Here is a 20,940-nt window from a genome sequence, read left to right on the forward strand (position 1 = left end):
GCGGGAAACAAAAAAAAATGGGTTTGTTTTTGGGGGTGGGGGGGGGGGGGGAACCAATGAACTTGAGTCGTTGTTAGGTAAGTGGTGCCATCAGAGAAAGCTCATCTTTTGCCACCTGGAGGTCTGTGATTGAGCACGGTGAAGAGGTCTGTTATTTTCCTGTTTTTATCTTCTATCATACTGATAAAACTACAAAGTAAACGAAGCATATTAATATTACTTCTGTGTGAAGAACTATACCTGCTGTACATCTTAATTCGACCGTTGGAGTGCACTCTCTCTCCATTCTTGAGCCAGGTGATCTGAGGCGTTGGAAACCCCTCAGCTTGACACACAAAGCGAGCCGTGCCGGCACGGGGACGCGTCAGGCTCTCTGGCCACTCAACCAAAGAAGGCGGTGCTGTGTAGGAAGCGCATCAAAAGGAAATTAATAACACCACTGAAATGACCACATTTCGCATTGCCTTGGAAACAGATTTATGTCCACTGCGCTTCATTTTTCAGAATTAACTATGTCTGTCTGTGGACAAAAATGGCTCAAAACAAGTAAAGGCTGAGAGGTAAGAGCACACACAGCACAATAAATTACAACCTGATCATTTTTATGAGCATATATGACGTTAGCAATGCGTGCAATCTCACCAAAACTGAGTGAGAAAATCATACCTACTCATTCAAGGCCATAGGCTGGGCTTACGGTTGTATTATTTTCTCTCAAGAGACCTGCTAATTTGCTGTCCATCGGTGATTACGCTCCACAGTTCTGCAGTTCCAGCTAGATTTCTGTTAAAAGTCTACTGTACCACTTAAACACTTATTCTGGTGTTTCGCCATTTCAAATTTCTTCGAGGTTAGCATCTTCCTCGTCTTCTCCTGCTCTCTCTTTTTGCTCAATATGTCGGATGTTTAGCGAGACCTCATCCTTCTTTTGTGACAACAATACTTGTCGGTGTGATAGCCTATTGCCTGCCATTAAGATTAGTGACTTAGAGAAGAGGCTCTGCATCGTGGTTAGCCGTGCACGTTAGTTTAGCGCCTAGCACCCCCCCCATAGTTCCTGAGCAGCTGGGAAAGAAGGAATGATGGATGATTGATCGATGAAGACACACATATGGCTGGCTGGAAGCTCCTCCGGCTCCATGGTCACACGTGTCCTCAAAGTCATTTTCACACTGAGGCAGTTATGATGACGTCTTCAACAAGCATAACTGTAGCCCAAATTTATACTGTCAACTACATATACCGTGCAACAAAGAAATGTCCATGAAAAGGGATGTAAATAGAGCGTAATACTTAAATCTGGGTATCCTTACCAAGTACGGTAACGTTGGCAGCTGCGACGGTGAAGTTTCGTGTCCCAGGGGTGGTGGCTCGGCACACGTAGACTCCTCTGTGCTGGAGCTTGATGTCCGTAATGATGAGGTTACCATTTCCCAGCACTTTGGTGTGATAGACGTCAATAGATTTGCTGTCTGCTCGACTCCATGAGATGATAGGTCGGGGGTTGCCTGTGGCAATGCACTCCAAAGTGGCGCTCTGATGCGTCGACACTGAGATGTTCTGCGGCCCAGCTATGATGCGTGGCCTCTGGGGCTGCCGGGGGCTAGGAGCTGCAAGACGGTGGGGAAAGCTTAGTGCAGGTTTCATGTGCCATACGCTATGCGATGATGGTGAGCCGTGCATTTGGTACAGTGTGGATTTACTTAATACACATTTTAATATCGCCACTATCACGATGCAATTAGAGACACCATACTATACAACAATACAATATAAAAAAGCACAACTGTATGCAGTTCAAAATTACAACACTCTCTCTCTCTCCTCCTTCACTACAGAGGCTAATAGGTCAAAATCAATCTCTATTCTTCTTCTTTAGCTTCAGTGCACATGACCGTGTGTGTATAATACAGAGCGTTGGAACCACCAGAAATAACGGTGAGCATGGCCTCCATGCTACGTCGCCGGTTCACGATGTTGGTGGCGACGCAGCGGTAATTGCCACTGTCTGTGCGCTGCACCCCGTGAATCTGAAGAGCGCCACTTGGCAGGACTGTGATTCTGGATTACACAAATAAAAGAAAAGCAAAATAACACTAACATGACGCCAATAGAAGATAGGCAGCTTTTCAAAATAACTCGACTGTCCAACAAGCATGAGAAAAATAAATAAGACGAAGATGGAGTGAAAAGATCTGAGAGCATACCTTTCAGTGGCGAGGGGTAATGTAACCCGATTGAATTCCCAAGTGATGATGGGAGGAGGGTGCGCGCTGATTCTGCAGGAAAATCTGGCAACTGATCCTTCGGTTACCACAATGGAAGTTGGTTGGATTGTAAACGATGAAATACCTGGAGCAGAACAGAGCAAACCATTGCTTTCGCTGTCGTATTTGAAAAGGTGCATGAGTGGTTAATTGGTTCATTCAGGTCTCAGGCAATCAATTTCAGCCATGTGACAAGTTCAGCTTGTCAAATTATTTATTTTCATATACTGGTACTAATACAGCACTTCATGTTATTAGCAGCAATGGCGAGAAAAGAATAGAATAAGCCTTTATTAGTGTTGCAATCTGGAAATTTCAGGTTGGAGACAAGGTTGGAAACGTTGCATGGGAATGAACAGAAATCTATCCACCTTGTTCCTAGCCCTCAAGAACTTTGGCATGAATTATGGGGCACGACTTCCGGTATGAACCAGAATGTTTCGTTTGCATGGTAAGTATTTGGCCAAGTCCACTTTCTATGACAGTTACAGACTTAAACAATGAGGTAATGCCAGTTGTCGCACCTTAAAAGAGAAAACATTACAATCCCGTAGCCTACTCATATAGCGGGACGATGACATTAAAAGAAGTGGCCAGCGACAACATCCAGTCGCATGTTTAGCTACGTTTTGAACTCTGTCTTTTCAAACGGTGCCGCAATGAGTCATCTCAAAATTTAAAATTGGTCACATTTTGTTAAAACTGATTGGACAGTCTCAATGGTAGTTTAAAGCATACGTAGAACCCAGACAAACTGGAGAGGAGGACCCCTTTTGAATTTTCCTTTGTCTCTTTGCTGTCATGTTATTCTTTTGTACACTCTCAGTCTCGTTTGCCCCATTCTGATGAACAGTTTGATTTGGGTCTCTGAAAAAATAAAATATGAAAAATACCTTTCTTCCTTTTTCTTTTGCTTGTTGTCATTTTTAAAGTTGTCATTTTTAAAATACGAAAAATACCTTTCTTCCTTTTTCTTTCGCTTGTCATTTTTAACCCTTCATAACGAATTGCTCAAACTGGCTGATTAATATTCATATTGTGCTTGCGTTGGTTCTGTGATGGTGAACTGTGAAGAAATGATTCTGCGAAGGTTCGAGGGAGAGAATCAACATTTTTTGTAATCAAATTATTGGAGTTATTCGTTATTTATTCATTGCAGTCCTGAGTACAGTACCGTTGTTTTATGAACATCGCTGATGTTAAAATCATAGCTTTGTGCTCAGTCAGTAGCATTTTTGCTAGACAAGAGGCAAACTTTTGTCAGGATCCAGTCTTTTTTTTTTTTCAGGGGGGATGGTGGAGTGGGGGAGGGGACGTTGGGGGCAACCAGTGTCATGTTTAATCAGATTAGTCCTGAGCTGTTGCCTCTCTGTTGGAAGATCCACTGTGGCCGCTGGATGTCAAAACACAACCGGGCAAGGCATCCCAGCTCCCCTCTTCTTCAGAGCTCTGCACTAACATTTGGACCGGTACCACTCCTGCGACAAGGTTTTCAGTTGATCACACCAAGACAGAATTGGTTGCGCATAGCATGACCATATTTGTTGATTTATGGTCATCTCCATTGGCATACCGTATTTTTGTATGATGTCGCCAGTATTTATAATTCCGCATGTACCACTAAAAATAGACAAGCGCGCAGACTCCGTTGCCAGGCTTGGATATTTATTGAATTTATACATAAAGGATTTAACCTGATGCCTGTTCGGTCTTCCGTGTGCAGTCTGGCAGACCGACGCATAGTTGGAGCCCCTTCGCTGTATGAACCAGTAGGAGCATTAAAACACACACTCGTGCTGTGTGACCAGATGAAATTTTTACGAGCACACATTGAAAAAACTGGAGCAATTGCAAGCATATCATGGTTGCATTTTTGAGCCTTGTTCTCACAAACCCACACTGCTGCCCACCCTCCTGTTAATGCTAGAGTGATATGGCTGGAGGGCATGAGCGATGAGCAGCACTTATCCTTTGCCTCTCTTCTCGGGAAAAGCATGCTGGATTCACAAACAGCGGGGTAATCATTGAATATTGATCATCTACCAAGTCAAGGTGAAAAATCGATAATTTTATGGACGTACTCACAGCTGAGAATAGATCGCTGACCTCGAGACTTTAGGTGGTGATGTTTTACCAAAGGGCATCTAATGTGCACATTAATTCATCAAGGGTAACACATGCCAATTGATAGACAGTAACATAATGACATGATTTACAGAGTGGTGCCTAATTTTTATTTTCACAGCCCATTTGGATTTTTTTTTTAACAATCGGAAAGCATGATAGATAGTCGAGCCCATTCCACAAAAGCAAAAAGAAGCTGACCATCTGCCCTACCCAGCAGGCTGACCTCTGACTTCTGACCTCCACAAATCCCGCCGAGCACCCAGCTCAGGCAGAGCTATGCATGGCCAGGCCACCCCTTTGCTGTTCTCTGCAGTTTTATAGACTGTTTAGCTGCTGATGTTTTGCCATATCACTATGCTGACTTTTAAAGGTCAGGTGTGAAATAAACTTGGCCAACCAGCTTTTAAGTAATACAGTACTCAAGGGCTAAAACTATTTCAAGCATACTTTTGTTAGGTTTTTTTTTTTTTTTTTAATGCAAACCACTCAGGAGTATAGTTAGATCCATAGCAACATGCTGAACAATGAAAATCCTTTTGTTCGGCAATGTCGGGCGAGTGACGTCATTTATAGAACGCCAAGAGAAAAATGGAAAATTAATACGGTGTTAAATAATGGCAAGAAATGTGGCTTGTACTTTGGTTTAAAACAACAACAAAAAAACCTGTCCTACGTAAGCTTCAAAGGTCGATGTGACTTTTTTTGTTCTGTTCCTTGTAACAGATGCCAACAACTAAGCAAACGGGAGGTCAGTGGACAGGTCAAGCCCAAACAAAGGTTCCCTTACAAATACCAGGAATTAGTTCGGCCTCTCTGCTCTGGTTACTGTGATCGGTCTCTGGTCTATACTGCAAAGCACTGCACTCAAACTACATAGCTATTAAAGAGGCACAAAAGACATGCAGTTTCATAAATGATGGAATTGCTCTAAAATGATCCTTAAAGTCTCTTTGTATTAATTTGTCCATTTTCGCACCCTTTGAGTATTTTAATTGTGTTTTAGCAATACAAGAGAATGCACAGAAAAAAACCTGGTGACTTAATTACATGGATGCTTCCAATAATGCGCTCTTATCCCAACTCAGCCCACCCCCGAGGGTCCAATCATTTAAGAGAGACATTAAAATTGATCACCTCATTCATTAGGTCGCACGCTAACAGAATGTCGTCTGAAAAAATAAATCCCACACTAAAAGCGCCACTAAAAAAGTTTGAAAAGCGCTCTGGTCACTGCTGACAACAATCATTGGAATTCTGTTGAGTTGTGTCACTAATTAATTGAAGAAAAGGGGCCTTAACAACACGCAATGGTTCCAAAGAAAGAAAGCCTGCCTGATAAGCAAGAGGAGAAGAATGCAAAACTGAAAAAAAGACGCTAACAAATCAATCAGTGGCGGGCTGGCGGGTGCTCAACCCGGCCTGCAGGACAGTCAAGTGACCACTGGCCTGACTGCACAAAGAACGATTCCCATGGGCGGCATGACCCCTGAAAGCACCGTGCTGAGGGGGAGCACTCATCCCCCTCCTCCTGCCCCTTATCTCGTCTGCAAAGTTTTTCAGTCATTCAACACTAGCCTTCTACTCACCGCACACAGTGACTGCATTGTCTTTAATCTCCAAAATAAAGGTCAGCGTGTCAATAGGTACGGATTGTTTAACGGCACCTTTAGTTTGCTTTGAGATATCTTGGGAATAAAAGAAATTGGCCACTTGCGCAATTTAACAAAATGCTGAACATGCACTGTATCTAGAAGATTGTGCTCAGTTTTAGATGGGTAGGGAGTTATTCACTGAGGCTCAACAATTCATCAAATTAAAATCGACTGTGCAATGTGGTAGAATACAATTTTGAAAAACAAAAATGCTTAATTTCGGTTGGAAGACTTGACTGTTGATATGGATGGACAACATATTTCATGTATTTATTCATATAGCTTCTAGATAAGCTCGGTGCTGAAGAAGCATAGTCCACATGTTTCCATATTGTTTTGTGAAACATTAAAAAGTTTAAAGATTAATTAATTGCTTGTGTCTGTTCCAAAATACAGAGAAAGAGGACCTTATAAAAAATAATCACATATTAAATCGCAATTGCAATATTGAGGGGGCAGGGGGATGCCATTATCAGTATCGACTGTGTTGTGTACATGTCAATTATTGTGGTTGCAATCAGCTGACCTGCATCATTCAAAGAGCCACCTCTCATACAGTTAACCAAATTCACAATTATAAACATTTCAAAACGACTCCGTCATTGCTCTAGATGTAACTGAGGAACTTTAACTATTACTGGATGGAAGATAAGAGAACAGGGCTCTCTTTCGCTGCCCTCCATCCACTGAACAATTTAGGGAGACCTTTGACCTCTGAGCCTGCCACTGAGGGGAACCATGGTAACTTTTTGCGTCCGGCAGAGGAAGAAAAACAAGATTCTGCACTTTCCGTTGTCTCGCTTATGGCCACTTCATTCATCGACGCCACAGCTTGCCCGCTGCAAAGTTTGCTCTGCCCCTATTAGAGTTCCTCATAGTGTCGCACCAGTCCAAGACCTAAGCAACTATAAAAAACGGCATTTGAGGTTTAATCCATTAAAACAAGCCCTACAACGGCAGACCGGGGCACAATAAAAATGACATCAGTGTGAACAGCCTGCTCGACTGGTTTTCTGGAATTCCAATGGTATACGGAGTATTACTAGCTCCTTTAAAAACACAGTTTTTTACAAGCTACAAGGCCTGATACGGGACTTGTGCCTCAGGGGGCTTGAAATATACAAGCAAGTTAACAATAACAAGCGTGTCATCCCACATTTTCTAATGGATCAGGACCTTTGTCCATGTCTATTGGTTTAGCTATGAATTGCTAGGGTAGCACACTAATGGTACCCATTGGGACTACACTGGAATTCAACTGGTACCCTAAAATATAGTTCTGTGTAAAAGTATCATATTGATGTTTTCATTACATTTTTCAGAGCAGGGATTCTGACATAAAATGCAGTGTTCCCCCCACTGTATTGCAGTTGATTAAAAAAAAAAAAGTTTTTTAAAAAACCCACTGCAAGTCTGTATTTAGAGTTGCATGCTTTCCAGGCAGTACCACTCTGTGCCACAACATGCCAGGCAACAATGACGTGTACTGGAAGAAATGTAGTGGAACTAAGAGAAAGTATAAAGATCCCCAACTAAACTCTAGTTGGAGTATCCACGGAGCAGAGAGAATATGTGCATGTGAGCATTGTTTTATTCACTGTTTGTATGTGTTACTGCTCCAAGAGTGTAGAGTAGCAGCTCTGTGAAGGCTTATAATTACCGTAACATCTCCAGTATTCTTAATTCCGTAAACCAACCAATGGAGTGTCACATGGTATGTTAGCATTAAGTTAGCTAACATTTGTGAAACAAAATTATCATTAGATGACATTCAACACAATTTAAAGATTTTGGTTGTTTAAATTCTCTTTTGTTTTCTGTGTCAATTTCACAGTATGGTAGTGAGATTAAAAAAAAAACTCAGCTTGAAGCAAGCACGTGTTGCCTCCTACTGAGAGAACTGTGTCAGCAAAACAGTCGCCTACTTTTCTTTTTCTCAAGTTGCATTATATGTCTTCCATTTCTTAACAGAGCCCAGGCACTTAGGAATACTTTAACAAATGTGTTTTCATAAATGTAAGCGCATTTCAATAAGTTGAAATGTAGGCAGATGGGAGGAGGTGAAAACATGTTTTTTGATGGAGTTTTTTTTATTATAACGAGTATTTTCCTCAACGCAGGTGGGCCTGTAACATGTGCCCCGCAATAAGTGGGACATCACTGAAATAGTACAGATAGAAGTGCATGATAACCACAACAGAAGATCCTTCTGCCTTTTCCACCTAACCCAGCAAGCTGTAAGTCTTTTCACAAAGCCAACACACCATTCAGCAATCAGATAATTAGATCACAATATCAGTGCGAGCGTCTTGTCAGGCAATTGTGCATAAGACAATTGCTTTAAGTGCATCAGGGAGGAAGAACTAAGCGTCAGGTGTTAAACTTAAACCCCCATCTCGGAGCATCGCGTAATACACTTACACACTGGCAGTGTCCCTTCCATGTTAAAGGTGTGATACGATCTCTAAAGGCAGAAAATTGAGTATGGATGGGGGAGACACATGAAAAGGTGCTGGCTTCCACAGGCAGTGTGAATGGGCCTTCAGTTGTTAGCAATGGCATTAATTAGGGTATCTTCTATTTAGATTCAAATTAGGCAAGTTCCTGCTTGAGTGGAAGGCTAGTCACTAAAAATATTCTACTTTGAACTACTGTGTATTGGTTGGTGCTTTTTGTTTTAAGCCATCTCCCTAACAACCGGTGTTGTTGTCAGCATAATTTCTTGATTTTTTTTGTTTGTTTATTTTTATTTGTTATCTTGACTAAAATTATTATAGTTCAACCCGAGTGGAATTCCAATGTTTTGTCATTGTTTCGTAGTTGAAGGTAGACATGGGCTGATTACCGGTTTGTCATTTTACCGTGGTTTTAAAAAGTCGAGGTTTATATACTAGCTGTCACCAGTAATGAGCTCTTCTTTTGCTTTTTGACTTCTAAGAATGGCACAATATGATTGGCTGCTTGCTGAGTTGAGTAAACGAGCCGCCACTTTAAAGTCCATTGCCTCCAATTAACTTTTTTTATTTCTCCTTCTCAGCGAACAGAGTGGGGAGGGGTGAGCAGTTACACATGGCGGAGGAGGAGGGAGAGAGCAAGACGAAAGACACACTTTTTGCTCTATGGATTAATGTGCATTGCAGTAAAAGGAAGTTAGAAGCAAAAATAAACTGGTGCCAGCGGGTACGATTTAGGGCCATGGACAACATGACTCGCCGACGGGTCTGTTCGAAAGACTCGCCAGTAATGGGACACTGTGACTTACTAAGAAAAAAAAATAAAGCATAAGAGGAATGTCAACATTTATTTCTTTAAACTTAACAAGGTAAACATTTCTTCCGGACCAAATATTGTATATTTTGTTTGAGCTAAAATACATTGTGTTCAATGGTGAAAAAAGGCTCTTTCTATTTGCCTTTTGGAACGGTTTAATTTTAATACAGTGATACCGTGATATTGCAATATTTTTGCTCACGGTTATCATACTCTCAGAATTTACGATCGGCCCATGGCTATTTGAAGCATTTACAGTATCCTTACAGCAACCAGGTGTCGACCACAAAACTAGATTTGTACAAGTAGCCTGAGAGATGTTAGCAAGTAAACCTGAGCTGACAAGCTGTAAGAAGCCCTAACATCGAACCAAGCGATGGGCTACGATCCCCCATTAACCTGAAGTCTATTGACAAAAGTCACATGACATGGCTCGTGTGTCACATTCCACTTCATCGGGGCTAAATCCCTTCTCACCTTTGTGCTCGAGTGACCGTCACATTAGTAAACTAGTATCCCCACAGCACAAACAACATGTAAACTTAGAATCAATGTCTAATCCTTCACTTAACTGATCTAATTAGCCTTGCTGGTGTTGAACAGCTCCCGTGGTTCTGCCTACCGATATTAAGCCAGATAAATATAAAGGGCTTTTCTTTTGGGGAACACATTTGGAATAATGGAGCAAAACAGTGAGGGTGAACGAGCTTTTCAGCTTGTCACTCTGTCGCCAGGGGAGCAGGCAGGAGAACAAGCCTGCAGTCACAACAGACCTGCAATAAAGTTGGGTCATTTAGGCACATTCGCATTCAATCGAATCAATCAAACTTTATTTATAGGCACTTTTCGTACAACAAAGGAGCTCAAAGTGCTTTACATAAAAACAATAAAGTGAATAACAAGCACAAAGATATACGCCTCAGCTCCCACACACACTTCGAAGTTTCGTGCGTGTCCTTGTGTGTGCGTGTCTGTGTGGCACAACAACCCCCCTCCCCCTGTTACCACCATGTCCTTCAAGTGAGCATTTCTCAGGTATGTGCAAATTTTATGAGCTTCCAGATAGACCCTCAAGCAGGCCTAAGTGTCTTTTTAAAACAAACTAGCCATGCTTACAAGCCGCTTTTACATTTACTATTAACTTAATATGCTTCCAAAGTCAGGAGGGATAGGCAACAGCTCAGCCGTGACCGGAATGGTCAAATGCAATAGCAAATGGACAAAAGGAACTCTGGCAACACATTTTCACAAAGAGACAGAAAATTCATGGAAATATGGAAAACAATTTATTCGATATCCTGACATCCATCTTGATTGAACTGAACATTGGCACTTATAAAAAATATTTGTATGTAAAAATTATGTCAGACCAAGCTAGCATGTGTGCCGTTTATTTTTTTGGCATCAATACGACAATACAGTAGCTGTGTTTTGGTTGTTAACAAACGTGAGTTCATTGACTAATGCCTCGTAATCCATAGCATATGCTAAAATATGTTAGCATAAGAACCACCATGACCTGTTGCTGCAACGTTACATCAAACACACACCGTAAACTGTGTGGTCTGACTCAGGTTAGCTTCCAGGCGGCAATGTCCCAATACTGGAAAAGGAATCAGGCATCAGCCAAAATGTGCTTTTGTTTTGTTTCGCATGAAGTGTTTTGGTTGAAACGCACCTTCATTTTCAGAATCTGTTTCTAACACGATTTAGCCATGACATTGCCACAATGTTTCTGTTTACATCACAGATTACACGAATTACCACTACTACACATGTGCATCGCAGACCGGCAGAGTGCCAGCAAGAGCAGATAACAAAAAAACAAACTGCAAAAATGATGATGAAATCACTATTAAATTAGCCGTTGACGGATTTGGTCATCGAGGAAATCCTGACTAGTTGACTAATCTTGGAAGGCTCCGTCAGTATTTCAGGCCGACCAACGTAGGCCCAGTCGATCCCTCGTCGCCGACAGCCAATCGGCAACGTCAACGTTGTTTGCACATCACACAGTTTGAAAAAGCAGACACACAGCCAAATCAAGAAAAATAAAATAAAAACGGATGTCAAGGATATTGAATAAATGCTCAAACAACTTTCCATCATGCAAAATTAGTCGCATAATCACCACAAAAGTGTTACTTAATTTCACTGACCAACAAATCTATTCTAAATATCAAATGTGTAAAATGTGACTGCAAAATTTCTGTCTTTTTGGTGGGAGGAGGAGGAGGAAAGAGAGAGAGAGAGAGAGAGAGAGAGAGAGAGAGAGAGACATGTCCCACAACTCTGCCTGGACATTCTCCCTCCTCCCCCCCTGAAAGTAGAAGCACAGCATTGAGGGAGAATGCATTCCAAAAGAACAATTCCTCCAACGATCAGGGTGCAATAACATGAAAGCCCGGGCCAGTAAAGAAGGGTCATCTGTTCCTTAGCTTTGGGAGGTGGTATCCTGGACAGCGCTGCTCTTTCATTAACACACCAATGGACACGTCCTCTTTCAAACAGTATCTTTCTTTCCTCCTCCACAGCTAGCCTGAATGCAACACTTTGCTGAAAAAATAACTTCTTAAAGCTTTTGTGCAAATAAATGAGGGCTCAATAATTAATTGAATTCAAATCGAAATGGCAATGTAGTAAAATGCAATTTTGAAATCTCAAAGGCTGCAATTAAAAAAAAAAAAAAAAGAAGCTTCATTTCCATTGGTTAGTATGCTGACAGATAGCAAGTTTATTTATTTATAATAATAATAACAATAATACATTTTATTTATAAGCGCCTTTCAAAACACTGAAGGACACTTTGCAATCAAGCCTATCCCGGTTGTCTTCGGGCAGTAGCTGGGGGACACCCTGTACTGGTTACCAGCCAATCACAGGGCACACTTAGACAAACAACCATTCGCGCTCACAGTCACACATAGGGACAATTTAGAGTGTTCTATTAACCTGCCATACATGTTTTGGGAATGTGGGAGGAAACCGGAGTACCCTGAGAAAACCCACGCAGGCACGGGGAGAAAATGCACACTCCACACAGGAAGGCCGGAGCTGGAATCGAACCCTACACCTCTGCATTGTGAGGCGGATGTGCTAACCAGTTCTTCACCATGCTGCCCTTTTTCCAAATCATTCAGCCCTAAAATAAATCATCATCTATGCATACTTTAGGAGAAACAATGAAAGCAAATTGCTCCTCAACCAGCCAGAACACAAAGCAGGGAACACAATTCCAATATCCATACTCACTTGCGATTGTCAGCCGGGCCCTCTGGCTGAGGATGGCTCCGTACTTGTTCTGGGCAAGGCACTGATAGAAGCCTTCATCTGATTTGTCTCCTCGTCTGCTTTCCACTTCGGAAATGTAAAGCGAGCTGTTCGAGAGCAGGTAGACCCGCTCGTTCTCCACCACTTTTACTCCATTTCTCAGCCATCGGACGTCAATGGGCGTCTCTCCGTGTGCCTGACAGTCCAGAATGACAGCTTCTTTGCGCATGACCGTCACATCGTGGGGCTCCTTCGTGAAAAATAACTCGCTGAAGCAAAAAATACCTGAAAAATAGAGGAAATCAGTCAGAGAAAATTCTCAGGGCATTAAACATCGAACACATGCTCTATAGTTTAGAGTTGCACAACTTGAATGTCATATCACGTTGTGCCACAACATGCTGGGTAGCACTGAGCTCTACTGGAAGAATTGCAGCGTGAAGAGCAAGAGCAAGAAGAAGAAGATGAAGAAGAGGAAGAGAAGGTCCCCTACTAAGCAACAGTGGTTGTTTCTACAGAGCAGAGAGAAGATATGCTTGTGAGTTTTGTTGTGTGCTTTATTGTTTGTAAGTGTTCCTGCTCTGTGTGTTAAAGTATCAGTTGTATGAATGCTCATAATTACCATAACATCTAAGCTCATTTCCTTTAGCCCGTCTATGGTGGCATTAAAATGGGAGACAACATTTTATAGTTTGGTGTTTAAAATTGGGCCGACCGATGGCCGATGCCGAGTACAATAACCGATTAATCAAGCGATTAATTTAAAAAAATGTGTAAAATATTTTTTGTTGGTCCTTTAAGGCTTACAACAATAGGGACATGACTTGCAGGCAGAACATTTGACTGTTTTACAATGCTTTACAAAATCGACAAAAACTGGACGATTTTTGTTGTTTTTTGGTGTGTGTGTGTGTGTGTGTGTGTGTGTGTGTGTGTGTGTAGGGGGGGTTGAATATCATCTTTTGTCTTATGTTGAAAAGTGTTTATGTGCGAAAAAAAATGGCCAATTTAATTTGACCTGACAAATAATCATCACAGCCCTAGTTTAAATAAACAATGTTTACTTTACTTTGTTTAGTTTTATGGGTCAGTTTTACAGTAAACTTCAACTGAGAGTGACAATGAAAGCTTGAAACAAGCACACTTTGCATCTTATTTGAAGAACTGTCTCACCAAGTATTCTCTTCAATTCCTCCAAGTGATATTATATGATAGTCGTCCACTTTACAACAGTGTGTTTAATAACTTTAAATGTGTTTAAAGCATGTGTGTAGTGCAAACTTTAATGAAACTTGACTGCAAAGGACCACTCATCAATGTTATTCATAATAACCAAGTGCCTGTGCAACGCTCTTTCTTTAATGCAACACATTATGAATACATTTAAATTAAGAGCAATTTCATATTTCATATTATTTTAATATTATTTCAACGTTTGTTTACTGTGCAAAGAGTTTCTTTTTTTTTCAATGACAACATATTTTTTAGACTGACACTGTCGTTTCGGGTCCTTTCTACTAAAAGATCATATAAAAAGCATATTATCAATAACCAGACTTCCTTAAAAAGATTCAAATGCCACGCTCAATTTCAACACACAGTGGATGCTGAGGTCGCCAGTCGTCCCTCGAACTACCAACACTCCTGTGTGCTGTTAAGTCTGCTCATGTGCTGACTGACTTCGAAACAGCTAAAAAAAAAAAGTTGAAAGAAACAGAGCCCCAAACGTACCTGAGATTGGAAGAAAAGCGGCAAAGAACAGCAAACGCTGATATATTTTCCTTTTGACAAGAGCCATTTACGTGAATTGTCCTTGCATGCTAGCTAGCGTGTCACAGCGACTTGTTCCGAATGAACCGCGGTGCAACTGACTAACTGAGTAGCCGGCCGCCTGGGACTGCGGAGTGGAGCTTGTGGGGGAGATAGTGGCCCACTAAAAGCACCCCCTCCTCAGGACTCATCTTCATCACTCACCGGTCCCCACTAGCTGAACGTTTCCAGGTTATGGCGGCATCTAGCGGTACAGCTTTACATTGTACGTTTCTTCTCACTACAGCACTAGTGCCACTTTTCGTCCACTAGTGTAACCTTAAGATGGACACCAAATAAATGATCAAATGGATTTGATATCATCGATACTAGTATGCGCTTTGTCCGCCTTTGGCAAGTATGATACTGGTAAGGCAAAAATGTGCACTACTGAACTGTGTGCTACAAGTTAACCTCAAACGCTTGCATGTAATTTCCAACTAGTGTACTGAAGTTTCGCGGGGGATACAGACCCACGGATAGCAAAAGCCACGAATAATTCAAGTGTTCAAAAGAGATGTATAATTTAAACAATAATTATACCACCAACCATGCTCTCAAAACACAGGATGATAGACATACTGCAGACACTGTATTGCTGCGAGAAAAAAAAATACAATTTGCAAAAGTAAGAAATAAAATGCGAATAGGTGGGTTTTCACAAATAATGGCAACTAGATTCCTCAATAAATATCTGAGAATAGATCATTTACAAATGATAAACCACAAAAATATATGTTTACAATTTAAACACATCGAAAGTTGTTGAAAGACACTCATTTTTTTTTTGCTCTATGTAATGTTTATCAGTGATTTACTACAATAAATACAGACCTTCAGGAGCTCCGTAGATAAGTATAAAAAAAGTTCAAAAAAATCCATAAATAGAAACTAGTCATAATTCACAAATTTTAGGAAATAAAACCAATGCAATAGATATAAATGTGTGCATTCACTGTGTGACCAGTGATTGTTGACACGTTTTGAAATAGAGACTTCAGCACTGCAAAGAGCTGACTGCTACACTTTTATCCAAACCTTTCACTTTCCTTTATCAATGTGAACAAAGCTGACGTGATAAGAGCAGACCCCTCAATATCAGCGGCGAACTGCATGCCAAATGTTTGTCCATTGACCGGAAAAAAAACATCATGGAAATGAGCTTGTCCTTTCAAAGTGGGCCCCTTCAATTACATGAAAGCATTGATAGCAGGACAGCTGCCTAGTCAATGTCGATATTGATCCTATTTCCATTACTTAGTCTCACGACGAATGGAACTCTCTTCCACGCCTTTCCTTTGTGAACCTTTTTATTCAGCAACCCAGCTGTGAAATACGTATTCTCAGTCACCACACACAAAAAATGCATAACTCACTATTGTGTTTAAAACAAACATAACACAAAAAGCAAAAATGGTGGTGTGCTGATATGATATAATATCGGTTTCCTGTACATAAGTGACACATTTGATCTTATTTGACAACTGTACTTGAGACTCAGGTGACATTCACTTGGAGCCAACAATACAGTACCATGTGAGATGCAAATACCGTTAAACATAATACGATTGTTGATCCCAATCATGCAGTACAGCAGTGACAATAACAGCATGTAAGCTCCGCATTACACAAATGCATAAGTGGCTTAGGCCTTGCAGTAGGCTGCTGACCTCTTGCTTACATAATGTGGGAAAGTGACTTATTAGTGATCAGCCAGACTCCCTCGGATTGTCTATTTAATCACCAACGGTGGCAAAAGTACTCACACTTGAGTTAAAAATAAAAGACTGTTTGATTAAACTCCTGCATTTGAGTAAAAGTGAGGAAAAAAAGTACAGTTAGATCAAAGTTTTTTGACCTACTTACGGAGCTGTTTGTGTTGAGAAGATTTTTTTTTTTTAAAGAGAATGATGAGAGCTAGCTAGCACTGGCACGGCTATTATTCCATTAAACTGACATACATATATATATATATATATATATATATATATATATATGCGTCTTTATTGTACAGCCATTGAATTGAATCACAATGTGGCAACAGCAATGAAATATTTGTACTCTGTTCCTTCCCACAGCCGTCAAATATAGCACAGCTTGTAGGCCCATGAGAGCCAGATCAATGAAGTAAAAGTTATAAATGCTGGCCAGAGGGTGAGGAGGAGGAAGGAGAAGGGGGAGGCCTGGAGGTCGCCTGACAGCACGGCCGCCGCCCGCCCATCCCCGCTGACCTCAGCGATGTCCGAAAGGTTGGCCTGAATCGTGTGTGACCTGTCCCCTGACCCCCTTGAAGGGGATGGTGGGTTGCTTTAGTGCACATCAAGGGGGTTGGGAGGGTGGATGGGGGGCTGCAGAAAATATGGCTCAAGGACACAAAAGGTTCCCACCATGAAGATGTGGAAGAGTCCACACCACAGAGCACGTGCTTGTGAACAGTAAACGTGATGAGGGATGAAAGATGACAACAAGTGCTCTGAAAATAAAGTTAAGTCGTGAGGCAAAACTAGATGGCATTTTAGTGCTACTTAATAGGATCGAGGAGGCTACTCGTGTGTGACATATACCTACGAGCTAGGCAGTAGTTTACTAGTAAGGTTGACTTAAAGCCCACACTAAGTGGCACCAGTAGTGTATAAAAACTTAAGACCGTCCCTTACCAGCATTTTTTTCCACTACAGCCTTTCACTAAGAATTGGTAGTGGAAAAAACTACAGTCCTAGTAGCACACAGCCATTCTTCAAGCACACTTTAATCCTACTTGTGTGCTGATTTGTCTCCTAGTGAGGACAAAGAGCATACTCGGATGGACCTTAAGATGAATATCAAGATTATTGAATAAATGCTCAAATGGGTTTCCATACATGATAATCTTGACATTTTTGGTACTGTTCAACTTTGATTTCATTACCTCTTAAGGTGAACATGAGATATTATGTGACACTGGCTGACTGTTTTAATTTTAATATAAAGTTCATTCATTCTATCTTGGCTGGAACTGAGAAAGTTAGAAAAAAAACATTAAAACACCAATTTGAGGCAGAGCTGTTTTCACATTTCTTTATTAGTCAAATATATCTGTATTTGTTTGTGGTATCAGCAATTTAAAATTTTCAAAACTACATTTCATTCCATGCTTTAAAGTGTTTTAATATACATTATGTAGCATGAACGTTTGCTATAATGTAAGTAAATGTTATTCCATGTGTTATCTCATAGACAAAATGCACATTTAACAGTCCTTGCTTTTCAGCATTAGAACATAATGGATATCTATGACAAAAAGATGTGATATATATATATAATTTTGAATACGAGACAGAAAGAAGAGAATGTGCTTAACTTCAGCAATGTTCACATGTAAACATTTCAACAGGTGCACTCAAAGCAGAGGATCATTTTCAGAAGTGTGCAGGTGGCAGTTCAGAAGTAAGACTCGTTGATACGAACAAAGTGCGTAACTTTATAAAAGCGTCATATGGCCTTGTTGTCCGTGACGAGAACAATAAAATATTGATGAAAAACTTACGACGAATACCACGGTATGACAAATCCATCTTGAATAAACAATATGACATGAACAGTACATTGTTCGTCAATGCACATAAACTTTGCTTTAAGTTGAGCGCTGCATTTCGAGTCCTGATAAATGATTCAGTCACATGTTTTTGCATGCTACCGTGCAGCAAAAAAATAAAATAAAATAAAATAAAAATCATTCATCTTACTCCCGTACAGTAGACAGAATTGTATAAGATATGACAATAAACAGAAAGCAAGATTAAAAAAAAAAAGGTTGAGTTTTGTAGCTGTGCACCAATGACTGTTTTCTTTTTTTTTAGCTCGAGTGACTTGTGCAGCCATAGTAAAAGCTTCATCATTTTGTAGGAGGCAACAGTTTTGCATGTAATAACAGAGGCATATGATGCATAGGATTGTAACATGCTCAAACCTCTTTGCATCTGTACACAGACACGGATGTGGACGAGAATCTGTCGAGCATTGAACTGGTCCTGGCATTGGTACATTTTCAACCCATATACTATACTTATATGTAGTTGGCTTACTTGCACATAACCCACAGATTTTTTTGTATTTAAGGCGCATACACTTCCCACCTCAGAGTGTCTAATATACTGGAATGAATAATGTAAAAGCATGTATACAAGTTAATCGAAACAATCCGTTTTTTTTTTTTTAAGTTGTTAGCCATTTAGGAGATTATTTTTTAAGGCAAAAAGACTTCAATGTCGGAGTAGATTTTAATTAAAGAATACAGTGGTGCCTTGAGATATGAGCCGTCGTTTGGATGATTTTTTTTTTGTTTTGTGAAGCTGGCAACCACATCTTGGCAGAGAAGTGAACAATTCTATCAAAAAGGGGCATCAAGCTGTTTGTAGACATTCCCAGCTGAAGTTTATTTTCAAACCAAAGAAAAATTGCGTATTGAAAGCGACCACACAACTTAGCCTTTAGGTCCGCTAGCTTAATGCTAACACATGGGAAATGCCTCAGATGGGCTAACGAATAGCTTCACCTTTGTATGTGGTGGTGCGAGAATGCTTCAAACAATGAACATTTAAATATTGATGGTGGAACAACACATGTAAATAGATATAACAATATTCATTGGTATAGTCTGTATCCTTTGTGAAAAAAAAAAACAAGTATTAATATGGCTTAATTGAACTTTCTTCATGTCTATCTGAATGCCTGTATTATTACTGCCCCCAGGTGGCCAAAGCATGCAGACCAGAAGGGGCATCAAAATACAGTAGTCATAGAATTTAGCAGTGTGACAAAAACAGTTTACTTTTTTATATTCTATTGAATGATACCATTACTTTGCATTTTTATGAAGTACAATATTACAGAGTGCCATTTTTCTCTCATTAAAAACACATTTCAAAATGTTTTTGGGGGTTATTTTGGTTGGGAAAATATGATGGATTAATGGCATGCCCATTCATTTCAATGTGGAAAGATGATTTGAAATGTCAGCATTTTGAGTTACAAGGATGGTCACTGAACAATTTGAACTTTAATCTCAAGGCATCACTGTGGACGACTTCACCGTCATGTCTTTCTTTGGTTTTAAATAACAAATAGATGCAGGCAGTGATTCCACACCTGAACCCACAAGAGTTGTATTATTTACACAATTATCTCTTTACTTTGTACATGACCCTACTTAACTGAAGTGAAGTAGAAAGTACACCTTTCAAAAAAAGTGACGTGAAAACAAAGGCATGAAACATATTGTCTGGTTATATTAAAGTCTCATGCAGGGTCGGAATAATGCAAAGGCTTGCACAGGGTCCCACGTTGCTAGGCCCACAAATGGCCATTAAAAATATATATAATTTGATTTAAATCTGCATTACATGGAAAAAAAAAACAATAAATTTCACTGGTTTCAAAATTATAATACAGATGATCGGACAGAAGGCGGCAATTCCAGAGAGGCCCTGAAAAGCCTCAATATGGCTCTGGTCTCATGGTTAGTGTTTGTCATTTCACTCGGGGTGAAAAGACTCTGATTTGTAAACTTCAGAACACTTGTAGAGATACGACACCTGTCACTCCAGACATCGTTTCTAGAGTTGTCGGTCCTTCGTGCGTCTCACAACTGCTGGCCGTGATCACAACATCCGGCACCACATAGCTTCCCATTTTGTGTCATTGAACTGACTAATCAATTTCAAAGCCTTGTGCATTCTCGATGGCGATGTGAAGTTTCTCCCTCAGTTCCTCGAAGGACTCATAGGGTGGAAGGTCCAGACGGTTAAAGCTTGATGGAAGGAAAGACGATCCAAAATGAATCACGATTAGAGTCCAGACTAGAACTTCACAATATACAACAATGTGGCTGATCATCAAGAAAAATGTGCCTGTTTTAAGGTGATTACTGCAACACAGAGAATTATATGTAATGTAATTGACCAAACTATAAAACGATGAACAACGGCTAGCTTAATGCTAACACACAATACAAAACACCATATATGGGCTATTGAAATTAGCATAGATGTTGGGGTTTTACATTGCAGCAACAAAAAGTAGACAGGCAAAACTACTCACAGTCTATGTTCTTGATCCTCTGAGAAAAACGACTAATATTGCACCTTACAGAGAAGTTGTGACAGTTTTCCGTGTATGAACGTGTGCATCTGTTACTACCCCCTGGTAACTGCTAAAAGATTTGTATAAACTAGAAGCATAGCCCTGTCTTCAGCAAACTAGTGTATTTCTTTTTAGACAATAACGAGTGAAAAAAGTTAGGTGAGACATTTGGGCAGGCTCGTTTTGTTAAAATCAATCGCTGGAGATAAGTGATTCATTTCAACTCTTCCATGTATAGATTGGATCACTCATGGCTTTGAAAAAGAGTTTAGGATGATGAGCACTGGTGGTGTTTGCTTTTGTGAAGTTAAAGGGTGTGTTCAGAAATTTAAGATGATGCCCTAACTCTACTCTGAGAGTGCGAGTGCTCCTTTCTTTGAATGTACGAACAAAATCCCCCGTCAGCCCACAATGTTCGAGTGCCT

At 40.4% G+C, this 20,940-nt stretch overlaps 2 protein-coding genes across 4 annotated transcripts in view; both read right to left on the reverse strand.

Moving 5' to 3' along the window:
• Positions 1-14,494, reverse strand: part of prtga (protogenin homolog a (Gallus gallus)) — a 39,192-nt gene extending 24,698 nt beyond the window's left edge. The window contains exons 1-6 of the mRNA XM_019886786.1: positions 14,318-14,494; positions 12,569-12,871; positions 2,208-2,352; positions 1,928-2,061; positions 1,314-1,610; positions 241-400 (exon numbers count right to left, since the gene is read on the reverse strand). Coding sequence (XP_019742345.1) covers positions 241-400; positions 1,314-1,610; positions 1,928-2,061; positions 2,208-2,352; positions 12,569-12,871; positions 14,318-14,384 — 1,106 coding nt within the window. The 5' untranslated portion in view covers positions 14,385-14,494. The remainder of the gene's footprint in view (positions 1-240; positions 401-1,313; positions 1,611-1,927; positions 2,062-2,207; positions 2,353-12,568; positions 12,872-14,317) is intronic.
• Positions 14,495-17,438: 2,944 nt separating this feature from the next.
• nedd4a (NEDD4 E3 ubiquitin protein ligase a) overlaps positions 17,439-20,940 on the reverse strand; it is a 30,083-nt gene continuing 26,581 nt past the window's right edge. For all 3 annotated transcript variants that reach the window (XM_019886785.1, XM_019886784.1, XM_019886783.1), the window contains one exon: positions 17,439-20,183. In XM_019886785.1, coding sequence (XP_019742344.1) covers positions 20,084-20,183 — 100 coding nt within the window. In that variant the 3' untranslated portion in view covers positions 17,439-20,083. The remainder of the gene's footprint in view (positions 20,184-20,940) is intronic.

The sequence above is a fragment of the Hippocampus comes genome, unplaced genomic scaffold (genome assembly GCF_001891065.2).
Source record: "Hippocampus comes isolate QL1 unplaced genomic scaffold, H_comes_QL1_v1.1 scaffold261, whole genome shotgun sequence".
Lineage (NCBI taxonomy): Eukaryota > Metazoa > Chordata > Actinopteri > Syngnathiformes > Syngnathidae > Hippocampus > Hippocampus comes.